The following is a 21,292-nucleotide window of genomic DNA, read 5'->3' as shown; positions in this document are numbered from 1 at the left end:
AATTTGATTCCCCTCCCACCTTCCCTGGCACTTTTTTTGCACCAATAAGGGTGCATTCACACTGAGTAAACGCTAGCTTATTTTGTAGAGTAAAATTACACTTGTAAATTTTGCTATCCCATTGACTTCAATGATATTTTTTTACAAGTGTAAAAATACGCCAGTAAAAAATACGCCAGTAAAAAATACGCCAGTAAAAAATCATTGAAGTCAATGGGATAGCAAAATTTACAAGTGTAATTTTACTCTACAAAATAAGCTAGCGTTTACTCAGTGTGAATGCACCCTAACTGCGCAGGGGAGGTGGGACAGGAACTACAACAATGGAGGCATCGGGAAAAAAAATAAATAAAAAAATATCGGAAAAAGTAATTGGCGGCCGAAATCAGGTGACCTCCAATTTATATGAATAGTGGATTTAATATCCGGTTCATATGAGACTGTGAACTATGTGACTGAGACAGGGATAGATGTACAGGCAGGGTTAGCTAGGGATTACCTTTATTTCGGTGGGAATGTTACTCACCCAGCTCTTTGGGGCTCTATCTGGTCGGGTTCCCTGTCAGCTTGCGATATGCGCAAGCTGACTTGTTCCCATAGAAATGCATTGACCAGTGTTGATTGGTCGAATGCCATACAGAGTACAGCATTCGGCCAATCAACGCTGGTTCTGCCGGAGGCTCTTCTGTGAGGAGGCGGAGTCTAAGATCAGACCAGAATGGAGACTGTTGTGGACCGATCTTAGACTCCGCCTCCTCCGGCAGAACCAGCGTTGATTGGCCGAATGCTGTATTCTGTATGGCATTCGGCCAATCAACGCTGGTCAATGCATTCCTATTCCGAGATGTAGCAATGCTGGCCGTGCGCTCAGCTCAACTACACCAGAGATGCAGCTGAGCTGAGCGCATGGCCAGCACTGCTACATCAGATATGTGAACCCTGCTGCACACTCAGGGCTGCTGAGATGCATCAGAGCTGAGTGTGCAGCAGGGTTCAGCGCACACTCAGCTCTGCTACATCTCTGATGCAGCAGAGCCGAGTGTGCAGCAGGGTTCAGCGCATCTCTGATGCAGCAGAGCCGAGTGTGCAGCAGGGTTCAGCGCATCTCTGATGCAGCAGAGCTGAGTGTGCAGCAGGGTTCACATCTCCAGTGTAGCAGTGCTGGCCGTGCGCTCAGCTCGGCTAAACCAGAGATGCAGTCGAGCTGAGCGCACGGCCAGCACTGCTACATCTCGGCATAGGAATGCATTAACCAGGGTTGATTGGCCGAATGCAATACAGAATACAGCATTCGGCCAATCAATGCTGGTTCTGCCGGAGGAGGCGGAGTCTAAGATCAGTCCACAGCAGTCTCCATTCTGGTCTGATATCAAACTCCGCCTCCTCACAGACGAGCCTCCGGCAGAACCATCGTTGATTGGCCAAATGCTGTACTCTGTATGGCATTCGGCCAATCAACGCTGGTCAATGCATTCCTATGGGAAAAAAGTCAGCTCCCGCATATCGCAAGCTGACAGGGATCCAGACGTCATACAGTGATTTGGGCATGTTAGATGCCCCCCAGACATGCTTCCCCTGCTGTATTCCAGGGTTTTGGCATCATTTCCTGGGGTGTCATAGTGGACTTGGTGACCCTCCTGAGTTGAATAGTGGTTTCCCCCTTAACGAGTATTTTTTCCCCATAGACTATAATGGGGTTCGATATTCGATCGAACAGTCGAGTATTGAGCCGCTGTTCGAATCGGATTTCGAACATTTCACTGTTCGCTCATGTCTAGAAGTGACGTCTAGTTTATGCAAAGTGACCACTGTCGACAATCACAGGTCTCAGTTAACACCTCTTCACAAATGGCACACTACAACAGCCACCGCTGGAAACCAAGGACCAGGTAGAGAAGAGGTACCTTATTTATTACTATTGCCACTATTTGCAACTCCCATAGGCTTCATGTGAGTCGGACTTCTTTAAAGGCCATGTACACCTTTGTAGATTTTTGCTTGTACTCTTATACGACCTAAAAATCAGATACCACAAAATATTAACCCCTTCCTGCCACAGCTCTCCCCCGTCCCCCCCCCTCCTTTCTTTTAAAATATCCCCCCTCCATTCCGAAAGCCATAATTTTTTTAATTTTTCCGTTCACCAAGCCGTACAAGGGCTTAATCTTTGCAAGACAAATTATAATTCATATTGGTACAATTTAATATTCTATACAATGTACTAGGAAGCTGGAAAAAAAAAAAAAAAAAAATTAGAATGAGGTGTAATTAGCGGAAAAAGTAGTTTGTGCAACATACTTAAGGACTTCGTTTTTATGACAATCGCTGTGCAGTCAAAATGACATTACAAGTATTCTATGGGTTGGCATGAATATAACAATATCAATTTTATATAGTTTTTGTTAGTTTTGTTTTTATTCCTTAAAGAATTTTTTTTTTCCTCCCAAAGTTTTGGATTCTTTTTGAGTGGAAATATATGGAGCTATTTGAGGAGCATTTGCCTGACCAGATATACTTTTTATTTATACCATTTTGGGGAACGTTTGAGGTTTTGATTGTGACAATTGACCAGAGGCAAAGCACGGTAAGTTTTAATAAAAGTTATTATAAGTCTCAATTATGCAATTTTATAGTTTTACTACATTATTTGTTTTTTTTTAATATTTAGGGGTGTGCGTTTTTGTGGGCGGGCATAATAAAAATATCTAAATGGCTAGACCAGTCCAGGGGCATAACAAGCAAAGGTTGACAACCCCAGAATAGTTTTGACTTGGGGGACCCCCACACAGCATGGTGCCCCCTTTCCTGGCATCCACACAGTATAAAGTTCCATTTACACACACTTATGTCGCACAGCAGCCCCTGCACACAGTATTCTGCTCCCATAGTATAATGATCAGAGACCAAGGGGAGGTGACAAACAAAAAAACAAAAACAAAAAACACTGTTACTTACCTCTCCTAGGCTCCGGCACACTCCCTGTGGCTTCTGGCCCTTTTCAGTGTTGACACAGACTTCACTGGGCAAGGCCAGTGCCACGACATATAATGATGGTGGCACATGTCACATTACATCTGGGATGTCACTACAGGGGCCTAAAGATTGCAGGGAGTCATGCCAAAGCGAAGGAGAGGAGAGTATAATTGGTTCTTTTATGTCCCCTCACCTTCCCTGGCCCTCCAATCATTATATTCTGGGATTGGGAAAGAAACCAGAGTAAAACAACAGTATTTGTTGGGGATTGCATGCCCATTTACTGATTTCCACTCGTGCTCACAGCAGCTTCCCCTTCTGCCCTCCACAGGGCCTCAGCAATATGATATGGGACACAGAAGGGGAAAACAGAAGGGGTTACTCCAGCAGGTAACGGCCTGTTAATTAACAAAGAAAACAAAAACCACCCCAATAGGTGTTGGTATATACATATTTGCAACAGATATAGACTTATTGTATTATACTGTGTTGGAGGAACTTACAGCTTCCGGACACTAGATGGCGATGTTATTATTGTTATGTGCTGAATACATGTAATGATAATGCTATGGAGACTTGTCTATATCTCAGAATTCTGCATCTATCTATGGTTACTCCTTTCCAGTGTATTCCTTGTTATATTGCTGTATATAGAGATGCTGATGGATGTTACCTCATGTTCTGATAAGTAAACTGAAGATTAACCCATATAATCTACTCTGAAGCTTTCTTCTGCGACTGCACTCTGCAACAGGTTATGGGCCCAGGCACAGGCACAGAACCCAGACAGACCCAGGCACCCAGGACCCAGACAGACCCAGGCACCCAGGACCCAGACAGACCCAGGCCTAGCAACCAGGCAGAGAAGACAAGAGGACTCTGTGAATGCAAAACAATTCTCCAGAACAAGTCTGTACAACCAAGTAAGATAAGTTAAAGATGAACAGCAGCTCAGAGCTCAGACTTACAGTAGCTAAGCTGAACAATGAGAACTATCAGTTATGGAAGTTCAAAGTGGAGATGTTGTTGTCTAAGGATGATTTATGGGAGGTAATCACCACAGATAGACCCAATGAGAATGATCAGACATGGGAGAAGAAAGACAGACAAGCTAGAGCTACTATCAGCTTATTAGTGGAGGATGATCAGCTCATTCACATAATGAATGAGAATACAGCAATGGGAATGTGGCAAGTTTTGAAAAAGTTACATGAAAGATCCAGCTTAAATCACAAGTTATTTTCGCTAAGGAAACTGTACAAGATGAGATTAAGTGCAGAGCAAGACATGCATGAGCACATATACACCATGATGGAAGTGATAACACAGCTGAGATCTATTGGTGAAGATATTCAGGAAAGTCATATAGCAGCGATATTATTATGCAGCTTACCAGATTCGTATACTGCTCTAATAAACGCTCTAGAAACAAGACCTGAAGCAGAGATCACACTAGAGTTTGTAAAGACCAGACTCATAGATGAATACCAGAGAAGGAAAGAGCAAACACAAGAATCCACAGAAGAGGTTAGTGGGAATGCTCTTAAAGTTACAGATAAAAAGCGCCACAAGACAGAAACAAGAGAGTTTCAGATGTAAGAAAAAGGGTCATTTAAAGAAAAATTGTACTATATGGAAAGCAGAACAACAAAAATTACAACAGAGAGACAGTAAACAGAAAGTGAAAAGCTCCATTTCTAACTCACATGCAGATCACTGCAATGGTACGTTTAAAGCAGCTGATAAAAAGTCATCATCATTATCATCAAATTGGTTTATTGACTCAGGAGCAACAAGTCACATGACAAGTAATAGAAGTTTCTTTACTGAGCTTGATATAGATAAGAAGGAAGCCATTTATCTTGCAGATGGGAGCAGAATAACAGCAGAAGGTATTGGACAAGGAATGTTGATCTGTTCTGATAAATCTGGAAATAATGTAAAAGTACTAGTAAAGGATGTATTGTATGTTCCAGGACTAGAAGGAGGGTTGTTATCCGTAAAACGTATAACAGCTAAAGGACTTACTGTAAAATTCAAAGATGATAAGTGTACAATCCTAGCAGGAGACAAGGTTATAGTCAGTGTAACTGCAGGAGAACAATTATATCATCTAGACACTGTACAGGAACAGGTGAAGTTATGTACACATGATCACAAGAATTGTATTCATGTATGGCATAGACGTCTAGGACACCGACATCCTGAAAGTATAATGGCATTACAGAAGAAACATCTGACAAAAGATCTATTAATATCTAATTGCTCAATGACCATGAAGTGTGAATGTTGTATAAAATCAAAAGCTACAAGAGTGTCAGTGTCTAAAGAAAGTGAAACAAGAAGCAAAAGACCACTTGACTTGGTACATACTGACGTATGTGGACCCATGAAAGTGACCACATCAGGAGGTAATAGATACATGGTGACTTTCATAGATGACTATTCAAGATACACAGTCACATACTTAATAAAGAACAAAAGTGAAGATTTCAGTAAATTACAAGACTATGTGACAAAGTCGAGTAACAAGTTTCGAAGGAAGCCAATCATCATTAGAAGTGATAATGGAGGTGAATTTACAGGACACCAAATAGAAAACTACTTAAAACAGAATGGAACAGAGCATCAAAAGACTGTTTCATACACACCCGAGCAGAATGGGTTAGCAGAAAGAAAAAACAGAACTTTGACTGAAATGATAAGATGTATGCTGACAGATTCCAAACTACCAGAGAAATATTGGGGCGAAGCAGCAATGACGGCCACTTATCTGCAAAACAGACTTTTTTCAAGGAAACTGAAAAAGACCCCATATGAGCTATGGCAAGGTAATAAACCAAGTGTGAAGCATTTAAGAGTTTTTGGTTGTAAAGCCTTTGTGTTTATTCCAGAAGAGAAACGATCCAAACTTCAAAACAGAGCCATAGAAGGAATATTTGTTGGATACTGTGAAAACTGCAAAGGATACAGAATCCTAGATCCCAAGACAGACAGAGTTACAGTGAGTAACAGTGTGACATTCATTGAGGATCTAAATGATGACATAATGACATCACTGGAAATGAGAAATGATGAAAGCAGTGATATCAATGCAGGACTATCTGATGAGAAAGAAGTAGAAATTGCCGAAAATCAAAACACTGAAAGTAAAGAGATACAAGAACAGGCAAACAATGAACCAAGACATTCAATAAGAGAGAACAAGGGAAAACCACCTGTACGTCTTTCATACAAGGAGAGTACAAACAAGATATATGAACCTACATCTTGGGAAGACATATCAAAACTCTCAGAAGAAGAAGCTAACAAGTGGATAAAAGCAACAGAAACAGAAATGAAATCCATGCGTGATAATAAGGCCTGGACACTGACAGAATTACCAGAAGGAAGAAAAACTATAGGATGTAAATGGGTTTTTAAGGTAAAATATCAAACGGATGGCACAGCTGAACGATATCGAGCGAGACTCGTAGCTAAAGGTTATACTCAGAAATATGGAGAAGACTATGATGAAGTTTTTGCACCAGTTGTCAAATATACTACAATTAGAACCTTGTTTGCAGTTGCAGCAACAAAACAAATGCAATTGAGACATCTGGATGTAAAGACAGCGTTCCTAAATGGAGATTTAACAGAAGATATCTACATGGAACAACCTCCAGGATACAAAGATAAAAGAAAACCAAACATGGTTTGTAAGCTACAGAAAAGTATCTATGGTTTAAAGCAAGCCGCTAAAGCCTGGAATGATAAAGTCGCAGAAGTGCTCACAAATGAACATTTTCAAAGAAGTAAAGCAGATCCGTGTCTATACACAAAGAAACTGGGAGACAGATGGATCTATATACTCATATATGTGGACAATATTTTAGTTTGTTTTGAAAAAGAAAGGGATGTAACAGAAATACTGAAAATTCTGGATCAACACTTTGAGATCAAAGATTTGGGAAATGTGAAACAGTACCTAGGGATACAAGTAGAAAGAGAAGAAGATGGAAGTTATCTTCTTAACCAGAGTCACATGATTCAGGACATTATTGAAACATTTGGATTGAAAGATGCGAAACCAATAAAGTCTCCAATGGAAATCAACTATCTGAAGGAGATGAACAGTGAACAAAATATGTTGCCAGACAACGAACAGTACAGAAAAGCAATGGGAAAATTACTGTATCTTGCAACTGTTACAAGACCAGACATTTCAGCAGCAGTAGGAATCTTGAGCAGAAAGGTGTCAAAACCAAATAAAATGGACTGGAATGCCGTGAAGAGAGTAATACGTTACTTGAAAGGAACTATCGATGTTAAACTAAAACTACCTGCAAGTAACAAATGCATTTTAACTGGATATGTGGATGCAGACTGGGCTGGAGATACACTTGACAGAAAATCTACCAGTGGTTATGTTTTCTTACTCTCAAGTGGACCAATTAGTTGGGCTAGTAAAAAACAATCAATAGTGACACTGTCGACAACAGAAGCGGAGTATGTTGCCGCAGCACAAGCAGCTCAAGAAGTCTTATGGTTGAGACAACTACTGACAGACTTAGGAGAACAACTGTTGGAACCAACAAAGTTGTATGAAGACAATCAAGGTTGCATTGTTCTTGCTCAGACGGAAAGAGTTAATCCAAGAACAAAACACATTGATATAAAGTTTCATTTTTTGAGGGATTACCAGGAGCAAGGAATGCTGAAGTTAGAATATTGTCCAACTGAAGACATGACAGCCGATATTCTCACTAAGGCATTGAATGCTGAAAGACATCAGAAACTGATGAAGAAATTAAGTTTGACTGAATAAGTCTTTATTGTTGAGAAAGGGTGTTGGTATATACAGATGTGCAACAGATATAGACTTATTGTATTATACTGTGTTGGAGGAACTTACAGCTTCCGGACACTAGATGGCGATGTTATTATTGTTATGTGCTGAATACATGTAATGATAATGCTATGGAGACTTGTCTATATCTCAGAATTCTGCATCTATCTATGGTTACTCCTTTCCAGTGTATTCCTTGTTATATTGCTGTATATAGAGATGCTGATGGATGTTACCTCATGTTCTGATAAGTAAACTGAAGATTAACCCATATAATCTACTCTGAAGCTTTCTTCTGCGACTGCACTCTGCAACAATAGGGACCCGCCAGGCCCCCCTAATATCCGTGGCCTTGTGTCAGACATTTCTTAAGTTATTTTTTGGAGCTTGTTATGATTGTACAATAGTTTTATATATTGTTTATATCATCATTAACTAGGTTTATATTGCTGCACTGGTAACGTAACACACACACACACACACACACACACTCTCTAATTCTTTAAATCAATCATGATCATTTAAGCCACTATCTTTACATGAAAACAGCCATCTATGCAACCTTCAGATACAGACATTTAGCAGTGTCCTGCATAATATGCCAAGGGTCAACTACCAGTGCCACATAGCACATGAAAAAAGTAACTTTGGTTCAATAGCAGGAGGTTTGTATATTGCTGCTACAGTAAAGGAGTAATTGGAGGCTTTAAGTTTGATGTCCAACCCTGAGAACAGTGATATGTCAGACTGATAAGGATCTGGTCATCTATATAGTAATGGCTATGCAGTGAATTATAGCCTTGTGCCAATCACCTGAAATGTACACTGGGGGGAGGTTATCAATAACCTAAATCTTGGAGAGCCTATTAAGATTCATATCATATGCACTCATCTTTCCTCAGAAATGAAGACAAGGTTTACCTCAGTCTGTCTATATTAACAAGGCGTTGTTGTCGTGATCCAGTTGGAAACAGGCATTCTTGCAGGTTTTTCTTCTTGGCTAGATCTGCTGCCCTGTGTTGGATCATCAGTGGCAAGCGGTTAAAAGTAAAGGTGACATCAAACAGCATTCCAGGAATAAATTTCTGCACAAGACTAAAAATAAATAAATAGAAAATTAGTTAGGGTAAGTTTAAAGCAAAACTACCCCCATGTATTTCAAAGGGAGTCAGGAGCAGATTTAGAGATGTTTAAAAGTGAAATGCTCTGCTTTTCAGACAGTCATACTACTCAAATACATTTACCATGTATATTAATATATCCGGTTTTCGTCAGTATGCAAATGAGTTCTTTCACAGTACTGGGGGCAGGGCTCCAAAACTCAAACAGCACTGGGGGCGTCCCCAATGCTGCGAGAGAACTCTCCAGCACCGCCTTCATCCGCAAGAAAATGGCAGCTTACAATACTCAACTGAGATGTGGAAATGAAAAATTACTAAAATTACACTTTATCCCCAAAGTTCTCATTTTCACAAGGGGATGAAGGAGAAAAAGTCTCAGTTTTTAACCCCTTCATGTAAAATCATGTATATGTACATGGTTGCGTGTGAAGTGGTGCATGGAGAGAGCGTCAGGTGCTGGCTGTATTGAGCTAATAGTTGCGATAATTTTTTTAAAAAAAGGTATCAAAACATTACAAATTCTATATAAAAGTTTGGTATCGCTGATCACGCTGACCCGCAAAATACAGGGGAGGGCGGCTTCACACCTTTGTCACTGTCTGCCGACAGGAGACGGAAACCCGGCAGACAGTGTCCACCCGTTCGTGTTTTGTGGTCTCCGCGGTGAAACTTTTTTTTAATTTTTTTATTTAACAGTTCACAAAGTCGGACATGCAGGACAAACCCATTCAAATGGGTTGCCAGTGAAGTGGAATCCACAGATGCAACCCATTTTGGAAACTGCATCACTGGATTTATGAAGTAGTGTAGCGAGCATCCCCTCCCCCCTTCTTCTCGCTCATTACAGTCTTTACACAGAAAAATAAAATCATCAAAAGGAACAATTGAGGTAGCAAGCATTTTTAACCCTTGAGTTTTGCATTAATTTAGTTTCCAGAAATGAATGATGAAAAGTGGAAAAAGAAATTTAATTTTTTCCAGAGAAATGCCACTTCAGTGCTCGATATGTTGCAGCAAGCTTGTGTAAGGTACAATGGCTTTTGCAATGTTCATCTATGATGAAAGCTGGGCACAACATCTTGGACACTGAAATGTGTATTCCTGGAAAAATTGACATGACATTTCAGGGCTCTGCAAAAAAATCATGTCATCCAAAATGTCTATGCTACAAAAACCACATGTCACTTCTTCCCTTCTGTGCCGGGTTGTATCCAAAGAGAAGTTTAAGTATGTTACCCTGGGTACAACAGTGTCATACATGTGGGCACAAACTGTTTAGGCACACAGCAGGGCACAGAAAGGAAGGGGAGCTCTAAGGGGCAACATGGTGGCTCAGTGGTTAGCACTGCAGGCTTGCAGTGCTGGAGTTCTAGGTTCGAATTCCGCCAGGAACAACATCTGCAAGGAGTTTGTATGTTCTCCCTGTGCTTGCATGGATTTCCTCCCATTCTACAAAAGACATACTGATAGGAAAAAATAAAAAAAAAAAGTACATTGTGATCCCTATATGGGGCTCAATCTACATAACAAAAAGGGAAAGGAAGGGGAGCTATGTGGCTTTTAGAGCGGACACCATGTTATGTTTGCAGAGCCCCTAAGGTACCAGTACAGTGGTATCCACAAGGGTGTGACCCCATTTTGAAAAGCCATCTTTCATTTAAGAATTTATCAATGGGTGTAGTGTGCATTAGTTTCCTGTGACATGCGACATGTGCGAAGTGCATTGGGAACCCCAAATTCCCTACTATTTGTCCATTAGCTCCTATGATCACTTCTGGTGTCTTTCGACACTTACATATTTCTTCCCACCTGCCAGTTTTGTTCTAACGTTTTGGTGATTTTTATTGTTTTTGCCTTCACATTGTGTGAGCTATATTTTTTTTTTCTATTTTTCTTGTGATTTAGCCATATCTATAGGAGGGCTGTTTTTTGCGGGATGATATGCATTTTGTAATGACACCATTTTTTGGGTGCCTATAACTTATTGAACTAGTTTCAGTACAATAAACTGCAATACACATGGATAGCAGTATATAGAGAAATTCAGACTCTCCCATCACAGCAGGATCATCGCCCCCAGATATGTGGGGTCTTGGCAGCCTGGAGTCACTGGTCAGACCACGAGCTGTTGAAAATACATACTGGCACCCCCGATCTCACCCCACAGGTGGGGCATTATGAAAGTGGACCCCTTAAATGCCATGCTCATATTTGACAGCTGCATTTGAGAGGTTAGCGCCAACTGTGGGGTAATAGAGTTGAAGTTAGCCATTAGTTACATAGTGAGCAGGAGGGCGACATAGGACGTATGATTACGACCATTTGCGTTAAGTCCCAGGCGGCCAGGACGAAGTAGTAGGTTATAAATAAAAGATCACAGTTTGCCTTCAATTAGTATATTGATAATCAACCTGCATCATCAGAATGCAAATATACATATTGGAAACATCTAGGGGTGGACTTGTAAAGAAACCAGTAAGTACATGAAAAGATCAGCTCAGAGTCACAAATTACACTAAAAAGTGCATGTTCTGCAGTGGGACCAAGAATGTAGGGAGTTTTTTGCCAGCATTCAGGATGTTGCCATGGAAAACCATGATGGCTCAAAAACACCACAGTCTTCCAGAAATGCAATTTGGAGAGGAGCATGCTTTGAAGAAGGGATCTGCAGCTAACCAACATTACAATTTATACAGATTACTGACAACATTGATCCAATAGACTTGAGGTCACCAACACCTGCAATGTAGCCATGTAAATATTGTAGTAAAAGACAGGCGTCAGCAGTCCTGTGCCATATACCATTACAAGCAAATAGATTATACAGGAGCAGCAGTGCTGTAATGGTAACCGAATAAGTTTGATCACATTTACCCCTTCTAGTCAATTCAGAAAACCCCCTTTTAAATCCTTGGTCTCTTTAGTTAAAAGGTATATAAAATACATGAAGGTAACATTGAAGTGCTTACTTGTGAGAAAATCCAAGTTTGACCCTCTCCAGTTCGATACCATGCACATAGCCCTTGTAGCTAATTTTTTGAGGAGATTCGGGTTCATCAGACTTAGTTACAAAGAGGTGATCTCCCTTTAGTACAGAAGGTCTACTTTCAGCTACACCTGGCACCTAAGACAACAGAAAAGAAAACATAATTGTGCAGTGTTAAGGTGAGAGCATATACGCCATAAAAAGTTATCTTCCAGAGGGGACTATGCTGTAAAATGGTGACCCAGTACTTTAGTTTGCATACCATCTAGCTATCAGAGAACTGAAATAGAGACAAAATTTGGGGAGTATGGCTCAATTTATATATAAACCATGCCTCTACCACCACTCATGTCTCCTTGACCCTGTCCAGTGCCACCTAGGCCCCACACACATTATAATGCCCCTCTTTTTTCCCTCACACGGTACAACACCTCCTCCCCGTGATACTCACACAGAATAATGTCCTCTTTGCAGCCCCCACACAGTATAATGCTCCCTAAACGAGGCCTCCAGACTAGGATTCCTTATTGTTTCCCACACAGTTCAGTGCTCCCTCATTGTGTTCCCCCCCTTCCCACCAAGTAAAATAGAGTAGGAAAAAAACAAAAAAAAAAAAAAAAAACACGACAACTACGGTAACTTTGTCCTGTTCTTCACAATGCTACATTGCCCATGCCTGCTTCTATGGAAAGACAGGAGCTGAATGATAATGCAGAGCACTGCTTCACCACTGTACTCCGCAGCAGAGAGGCAAATCCAGGACTGTCATGCTGATTCTGGGAGTGAATTTTTGTAACTTCTTCAAAAACTGGAGAGGGTGGAGCAGACATCTTCTATCTATGCCAGAATTCTGGAGTGCAGGGTTTGACAAATTCCATCTTCCCCCATCCCTCCATTTGTCTTTACAGCCATTATTAAAAATCACAATTTAAAACGGAAGCCCACTTACATCAAGAATTAAGAGATGGTTGTCCCTTCTATCACGTTCCATTTTCTGCCGATGTTTATCATATTTTCGGATGTCAATCTCCATTTGTATCTCTTCAAGGTGTAGCAGCAAGTGAAATTTCTCATCATAGTTGTTAAACGCAAGAGGTGTGAGCAGCAAGTTACTGAAATCATAGAATTATAAACATTTTCACTTAAAGAACATGGACTAGGACCGTACGTGACGTAATCACAGCAGGTTAACTAAGTGAAGAGGTTTTATACAGATTCCACCATACTGCTAAAAAAAAAGAAAAAAAAAGCATAATACTGCAGATTTTCAACTTGCAGCAAGTCAGTTCTTTGTTCAGGGGGAGTTTAGCACGTTTGCAGGAATAAAGCTCGCAATGAAAACCAACCAGTTTGAGCTTTGTAGGTGGGTCCACTGATGTAGGTGGTGTCTGTTGTGGCTAATAGCTTAGTGGACCTAGTATATGTGGCCTTAGCCTATGACACTTTAGCACTTTTTTTTTTGCAATTGTTCCAGTTTCCTAATTGCAAAATTAAGAAAATCTTGCTTATAGAATATCTTCTAATATATTAGTTGCAGATTTCTTTTTATTCTATTAATGTGAAGAATATTGAGGAGAAAATGCCTTTTCAGGGGCTGCACGGTGGCACTGTGGCTAGCACTGCAGCCTTGCAGCGCTGGAGCCCTGGTGTTCAAATCCCGCCAAGGACAAAAAAAACATCTGCAAGGAGTTTGTATGTTCTCCCCATGTTTGCATGGATTTCCATCCCATATTTCCCCCCCCCCCCCCCAAAAAAAAAAAGACATACTGATAGGGAAAAAAAAAAGTACATTGTGAGCTCTATGTGGGACTCACAATCTACAGAAAAAAAAAAAAGCCTTTTCTTACAGATGAAGAGTAGAATCTCAAATATAGTAATGTACGGAGACTTATGTATTCATAAGTGTTATACACTTTTATATGATAAAGTTGAGCCATAACTCTGCATATTAAAAACTCTTTCACATAAATATCAGTTGAAACACACAATTCACGCTTCTCGCCATTAGGTTGTAACACACTTTTGCACAACCAATAACTGTCCACCTGCCAAGTTAGATTTATTCCCTGGTTGTTAGCCAGCCAAAAAACGATCACTAAGTGTTTGTTATGCCAATGTATTATTACAAATAAGACAAATCTCATGTCCATGACTAGCATTAGGGTAGAGCATGTAGTCACATGGTGCGGCACTGCCATTGGTCAAAAACTACAGGTTTTAATCTGATTGTTATGTGGCCTTATGATTTTGCAGGAAAACAGATCACAAAATTGTTCTGTTTGTTGTAATGGTTTGGAGGTTTTCCGGGTCAAAAAATTTAAGCTAAAGTGTTTTTTGTTTTTTTTTTTATAAATTCAGATTTCTAGAACTGAAAACTGGGCAGCCATCTTGCATAAGCAGCTTTTCTGAGCTGTGATGAGTTTTTCCACTGATTTGTTTAGAGAGGCTGTCACCATCATTACTTTCCCAAAAGTGCTAGATAAAGCATGATCCTGCTCTGAATCTGTAATATATTAAGATTTCTTCTGCAGATGAAGGGGCATGTGACCTGACAAGTCCATCACTAGTAGGCTTCCGGAGCTCCTGCAGAATAATTTGCATATGAGAAAATCCAGGCTAATTCAAACACAGCGGCACTGATCAATGAATGAAAGGTATGCATAGAATAGCCTTTCTAAAGGCTATGCAGAGATATGCTTATTTAAACATTGATATTGGTAGACTCCCTTTAAAAGATCAGAGCCACAAAGACTTAGATGAGATAATTGTACTGATAATACAGGACAAGACAAGTGTTACTGAGAACCAACTATGTATACATAGCACAACACACACAACCCCCCCCCAAAAAAAAAAAAAAAAATGTGGATTTATTTTTTTAACTTAAATAACTAATCTCTCTAAATACAGAAACGTGCTCCATAGTTGAAGGCAGAGTGGTTACCTTAGATCACCCAATTTTATTACCATGAGCGTTATCCCTCACCAGCCACAGTTTTAGAAGACAGAATTGCATTTTGCATGTTGTGAAACAAATGTGCAAATATTCACAGACCCTCTTCTAAAACTGCATCTGGCATCTTAGCACAGTGATAAACCAAACTAAATATAAATACCATTTGCATCCTACTGTACCTTGAGAACTGTCCGTGTCTTATAGCTTCTCTCAGGCTTAACAGGGGGCGAAACTGATCAAGTGGAACCTTCTGTTCCAAAGAATAGACTACAGACCTGGGGAAAGAATTAGAACAGATCACCAATTATACCTTAGGAATGTCTAGATATTCAGATTAACCTGAACAAGTTGCTTTCTGGTCCTGGATACTCAACCTCCCACCACTTCCATTAATTTAAGTTCTTAGAACTGTTAATGAGCTCCACTCCACTAATTCCAGCACAGTTTGAATTTCTCTAGCCACCACCATTCTTGAGCACAAAGAACATACACTTTTGGTGTCCAATATGCTATTTAAGCTTTGTAATGCCAGAAGGCAGTGTCAGGCAGGGGGACATGATTCAGAGCTCCAATCAGAGGCAGCCAGTGCCAAAGCTCAGACTCACACTCTGCTGGCTCCAGTCTGACACTGCCCTCCTGAATATACAGAGTATATATAGTTTATCAGGCACCAAAATTAACAGCATTAACTCTGTCAGAATCAGTGAAGCAGAAGCTATTAATTGATGAAAAGAGACTTCTTGGTGAAAGATCCTATTTAAATAGTGAAGCAATATTTAAAGATACAAGAATGAAAAAAAAGAAAAAAAAAAATTCAATTACTATTGAAAGAACTGAATCTGACCTGTCAGGTGGGATTCCATCCTCCTCCGTTCTTGTGAAGGTCTTTAAAAGGCTTCTTTGATAGGGGACATATCTAGATGTTGGTGCCAGATCCTCAGCTAATTTACTGTTAGAAACTGCAGAAATGAACCTCCCAATAAGAAATTTCTGCTCGGATTCTGCACTTCCTCTTGTGAACTCAAACACAATAGTCACAGGATAATAGCCATAATACGCTGCTACAGCATTCACAGAAATTTTGTATATATCTCCTAAAGTGAAGGAAAGACCAAGAACATGGAATTAAAACAATATACCGTATATACTCGAGTATAAGCCGACCTGAATATAAGCAGGGACCCCTAATCTTACCACAAAAAAACTGGGAAAACTTATTGACTTTAGTATAAGCCGAGGGGGGAAATCCACCATTACAGATAAAAAGTCTGGCCATGTGCATTGCAGCTTAGTAACTCCATGTGCCTCATAGTAATAGCAGTTAACCCCATCATGTCCCTCACATAAATTTCTGATATGTGGGACATATGGAGGTAATAATTAGGTATCTTCATAATTAAGGTCCTTCATTAGTACCCTCATGTGTCTCACATATTAGTAACCCTTATATGGGGCACACAGGGGTTAATATGAGGGACATGATGGGGTTAACTGTTATTAATGTGAGGCGCATGGAGTTACTGAAACTAAATTAAATTAATAACCCCAAATGCCTGACATTACTAGGCAGAGTAACTAAAGGAAGGTCCCTGTGTGCTTCACTTTACTGTAGCTTCCTCTCCTCCATAAGACACAATGAATCCTGGCCACTCATCTGCAGGGTAGATGCTAAATCCTAGTGTGCTAAAGGACCTCTGATGACATCATGACCATGTGATCGGAATCTGGTGTGGGCGGAGCTACTAGGATTTAGACTCAACCTTATCTGCAGATGTTACATACCAGTAGCTACAGGACCTTTGATGACATCACAGTCACGTGACCAGCCAATCACAGAGCAGTAGCACTAAAGGACCTTCCACTTCCAGTTTTCTGTGCTCCGTGGACCCTGACTCGTGTATAAGCCGAGGAGAGCTTTATCAGCATGAAAAATGTGCTAAAAAAGTCAGCTTATACTCAAGTATACAGTCATGGCCAAAAGTTTTGAGAATGATACAAATATTAATTTTTACAAAGTCTACTGCTTCAGTTTTTCTAATGGCAATTTGCATACACTCCAGAATGTTATAAAGAGTGATCAGCTTAACAGCAATTACTTGCAAAGTCAATATTTGCCTAGAAAATGAACTATATCCCCCAAAACACATTTCAATATCATTGCAGCCCTGCCTTAAAAGGACCAGCTAACATCGTTTCAGTGATTGCTCCATTATCACAGGTGTGGGTGTTGATGAGGACAGGGCTGGAGATCAATCTGTCATGATTAAGTAAGAATGACACCACTGGACACTTTAAAAGGAGACTGGTTCTTGGCATCATTGTTTCTCTTCTGTTAACCATGGTTATCTCTAAAGAAACATGTGCACTTTATTCATTTCACTGCACAAAAATGGCCTAATAGGGAAGAGTATTGCAGCTAGAAAGATTGCACCTCAATCAACAATCTATCGCATCATCAAGAACTTCAAAGGAGAGAGGTTCCAATGTTGGCAAAAAGGCTCCAGGGCGCCCAAGACCAACCAGCAAGCGCCAGGACCGTCTCTTAAAAGTGTTTCAACTGCGGGATCGGACTACCAGCAGTGCAGAACTTGCTCAGGAATGGCAGCAGGCAGGTGTGAGTGCATCTGCACGCACTGTGAGACGGAGACTCTTGGAGCAAGGCCTGGTCTCAAGGAGGGCAGCAAAGAAGCCACTTCTCTCCAGAAAAAACATCAGGGACAGACTGATATTCTGCAAAAGGTACAGGGAGTGGACTGCTGAGGAATGGGGTAAAGTCATTTTCTCTGATGAATCCCCTTTTCGATTGTTTGGGACATCTGGAAAACAGCTTATTCGGAGAAGACGAGGTGAGTGCTACCACCAGTCTTGTCTCATGCCAACTGTAAAGCATCCTGAAACCATTCATGTGTGGGGTTGCTTCTCAGCCAAGGGAATCGGCTCTCTCACAGTCTTGCCTAAAAACACAGCCATGAATAAAGAATGGTACCAGAATGTCCTAAAAGATCAACTTCTCCCAACCGTCCAAGAGCAGTTTGGCGATCAACAATGCCTTTTCCAGCATGATGGCGCACCTTGCCATAAAGCAAAGGTAGGTGATAACTAAATGGCTTTGAGAGATTTTGGGTCCATGGCCTGGAAACTCCCCAGATCTTAATCTCATTGAGAACTTGTGGTCAATCATCAAGAGACGGGTGGACAAACAAAAACCTACAAATTCTGACAAAATGCAAGCACTGATTGTGCAAGAATGGACTGCTATCAGTCAGGATTTGGTCCAGAAGTTGATTGAGAGCATGCCAGGGAGAATTGCAGAGGTCCTGAAGAAGAAGGCTCAACACTGCAAATATTGACTTGCTGCATTAACTCATTCTAACTGTCAATATAAGCTTTTGTTACTCATAATATGATTGCAATTATATTTCTGTATGTGATAAAAACATCTGACAAACACACATAAAAACCAGAGGACAGCAGATCATGTGAAAATATAAGATTTGTGTCATTCTCAAAACTTTTGGCCATGACTGTATACGGTAGTTGATTTACTAAAACACCTCCAAAAAGTTGCTAAAATTTCAATGGGTGTTCACATGTAGGAATATTCTGATGTTGGAGGATCTGCCCAACTTTCTATATAACTTGTGCTCGCTTAAAGTGTACCCCCAGTTATAAATACCTTGTCATACATGAAACGTTTAGGTTAATATATGAAACTTAATATAGCTTATTAAAGAAATGGGTTTTCCTCTCCACTTTTCAAGCAGAGTTACTTTCTAAATATTAGTCTATGAAGAGGGGAGAAAGAAAAAATAAAGAATCAAATTGATGTTATATTGTGCTATTCCATGCACACTGCTTGTAGATAAGAGGCTACTACTGCACAGAATAGATGAATTAATCAGCTGGCAGGAGCATTCTATTCCACTCCTTCCTTCTCCATAGAGCTGTACGTGTGAGTCTGAATACAGAGATGAATATAATGGAAACAAGTAGGCAGATTGACAATAAAAGGCAGAACATTCATTCAAATGCAACAATCATTTATGATAAGTGGTTTATAAAACTGGAGGTATTGTTTAAATTTAGGAGCTTTTCCTTTTTTTTTTTAAATGTAGATTGTGAGCCCCACATGGAGCTCACAATGTACATTTTTCCCTATCAGTATGTCTTTTTTGGAATATGGGATGGAAATCCATGCAAACACGGGGAGAACATACAAACTCCTTGCAGATGGTTTTATGCCCTTGGCGGGATTTGAACACCAGGACTCCAGCGCTGCAAGGCTGCAGTGCTAACCACTGAGCCACCGTGTGGCCCCCTTAAATTTAGGAGCTTTTACCATCCTTAATAGATTCTGCACCACTGACTTCAGCAGTGTCAGATTCTAAAGTCACAGACTTTTCATGATGTAATGAACACGCGACCAGTTACATGCATGGGAGGAGAAGCAACAAGGCTTTACTATTGGAGGGAATAATGGGTATTATGATATACTAGTTTGTTTTTAGAGTGCTGTGTGAATAAACTGTGTGCAGCAGGCTGTGCATTTATATATAGCAGGGCTGTGTGTGTACTTGAGCATGTGCAGTAGAACTGTGTAAATATATCAAGGGGAGCAGGCTTTGTGTAGCAGAGCAGTGTGTATATATGTACTTTGTGTATGTGTTGAGCTATGTGAATATACTGTGTGCACAACTGGATGAGTGTGTGCAGTAAAGCTGCGTATTGATACTGTGTGCAGTAGAACTGTGGGGTTGTGTGAAGAGGGACCAAGCAGTGAAAGACCACCCTAAAATCCATAGCTTAGAGATCATAATCAAAATAAACTGGTGACTCTTTCTATTACTGCCAAGTTGAGGGAGCTTCAGCGAAAAGTCTAGGCTACCCTTGCAGCAAAATACACACACAGCGGAAAAAACCCCACGAAAACGCATTAAACATTTTCGCATTTTTATTTTTTTCGTTGAGATATCGCAGTTTTGACTCTACGGACTTTTAGTATAATTCACATGCTACAACTTTTAAAACCGCAGCTTTTCCACAGCAGATTTTTTTCTGCAATATGTGAATGGGACACACAACTGTCCAAAAGGCTTGTAGCCACCCTAGTTATGCCTCCCCCAACCGGGAAAACCCTCTATCACCCTCTACCAATGTTTATCCAAGTTCTTTATTAGAGATGAGCGAACAGTGTTCTATCGAACACATGTTCGATCGGATATCAGGGTGTTCGCCATGTTCGAATCGAATCGAACACCGTGTGGTAAAGTGCGCCAAAATTCGATTCCCCTCCCACCTTCCCTGGCGCCTTTTTTGCACCAATAACAGCGCAGGGGAGGTGGGACAGGAACTACGACACCGGGGGCATTGAAAAAAATTGGAAAAAGTCATTGGCTGCCGAAATCAGGTGACCTCCATTTTAGACGAATAGTGGATTTCAAATCCGGGTCATATGAGAATGTGAACTTTGTGACTATGAGACAGGGATAGCTGTACAGGCAGGGATAGCTAGGGATAACCTTTATTTAGGGGGGAATGTTATTAAAAATAACTTTTTGGGGCTCTATCGGGTGTGTAATTGTGATTTTTGTGAGATAAACTTTTTCCCATAGGGATGCATTGGCCAGCGCTGATTGGCCGAATTCCGTACTTTGGCCAATCAGCGCTGGCTCTGCTGGAGGAGGCGGAGTCTAAGATCGCTCCACACCAGTCTCCATTCTGGTCCGACCTTAGACTCCGCCTCCTCCAGCAGAGCCAGCGCTGATTGGCCGAATTCCGTACTCTGGCCAATCAGTGCTGGCCAATGCATTCTATTAGCTTGATGAAGCAGAGTGTGCACAAGGGTTCAAGCGCACCCTCGGCTCTGATGTAGCAGAGCCGAGGCTCCACAAGGGTTCAAGCGCACCCTCGGCTCTGATGTAGGAGAGCCGAGGGTGCACTTGAACCCTTGTGCACCCTCGGCTCTGCTACATCAGAGCCGAGGGTGCGCTTGAACCCTTGTGCACACTCTGCTTCATCAAGCTAATAGAATGCATTGGCCAGCGCTGATTGGCCAATGCATTCTATTAGCCCGATGAAGTAGAGCTGAATGTGTGTGCTAAGCACACACATTCAGCTCTACTTCATCGGGCTAATAGAATGCATTGGCCATCGCTGATTGGCCAGAGTACGGAATTCGGCCAATCAGCGCTGGCTCTGCTGGAGGAGGCGGAGTCTAAGATCGCTCCACACCAGTCTCCATTCAGGTCCGACCTTAGACTCCGCCTCCTCCAGCAGAGCCAGCGCTGATTGGTCGAGTTCCGTACTCTGGCCAATCAGCACTGACCAATGCATTTCTATGGGGAAAAGTTAGCTTGCGAAAATCGCAAACTGACAGGGATTTCCATGAAATAAAGTGACTTTTATGCCCCCAGACATGCTTCCCCTGC

The 21,292-nt window shown here is 41.0% G+C and overlaps 1 protein-coding gene across 1 annotated transcript in view; it reads right to left on the bottom strand.

The window, feature by feature from the left end:
* The window catches only part of MOV10 (Mov10 RNA helicase), a 62,122-nt gene that overhangs the window by 24,613 nt on the left and 16,217 nt on the right, over positions 1-21,292 (bottom strand). Inside the window, exons 5-9 of the mRNA XM_075264061.1 lie at positions 15,709-15,958; positions 15,044-15,139; positions 12,858-13,020; positions 11,892-12,046; positions 8,723-8,896 (exon numbers count right to left, since the gene is read on the bottom strand). Of these exons, the coding sequence (XP_075120162.1) occupies positions 8,723-8,896; positions 11,892-12,046; positions 12,858-13,020; positions 15,044-15,139; positions 15,709-15,958 (838 nt within the window). The remainder of the gene's footprint in view (positions 1-8,722; positions 8,897-11,891; positions 12,047-12,857; positions 13,021-15,043; positions 15,140-15,708; positions 15,959-21,292) is intronic.

Source organism: Leptodactylus fuscus, chromosome 2, assembly GCF_031893055.1.
Source record: "Leptodactylus fuscus isolate aLepFus1 chromosome 2, aLepFus1.hap2, whole genome shotgun sequence".
In the NCBI taxonomy this organism is placed as follows: Eukaryota; Metazoa; Chordata; class Amphibia; order Anura; family Leptodactylidae; genus Leptodactylus; species Leptodactylus fuscus.
Note: the sequence above shows the minus strand (reverse complement) of the source record. Positions and strands in the feature narration are given on the sequence as shown.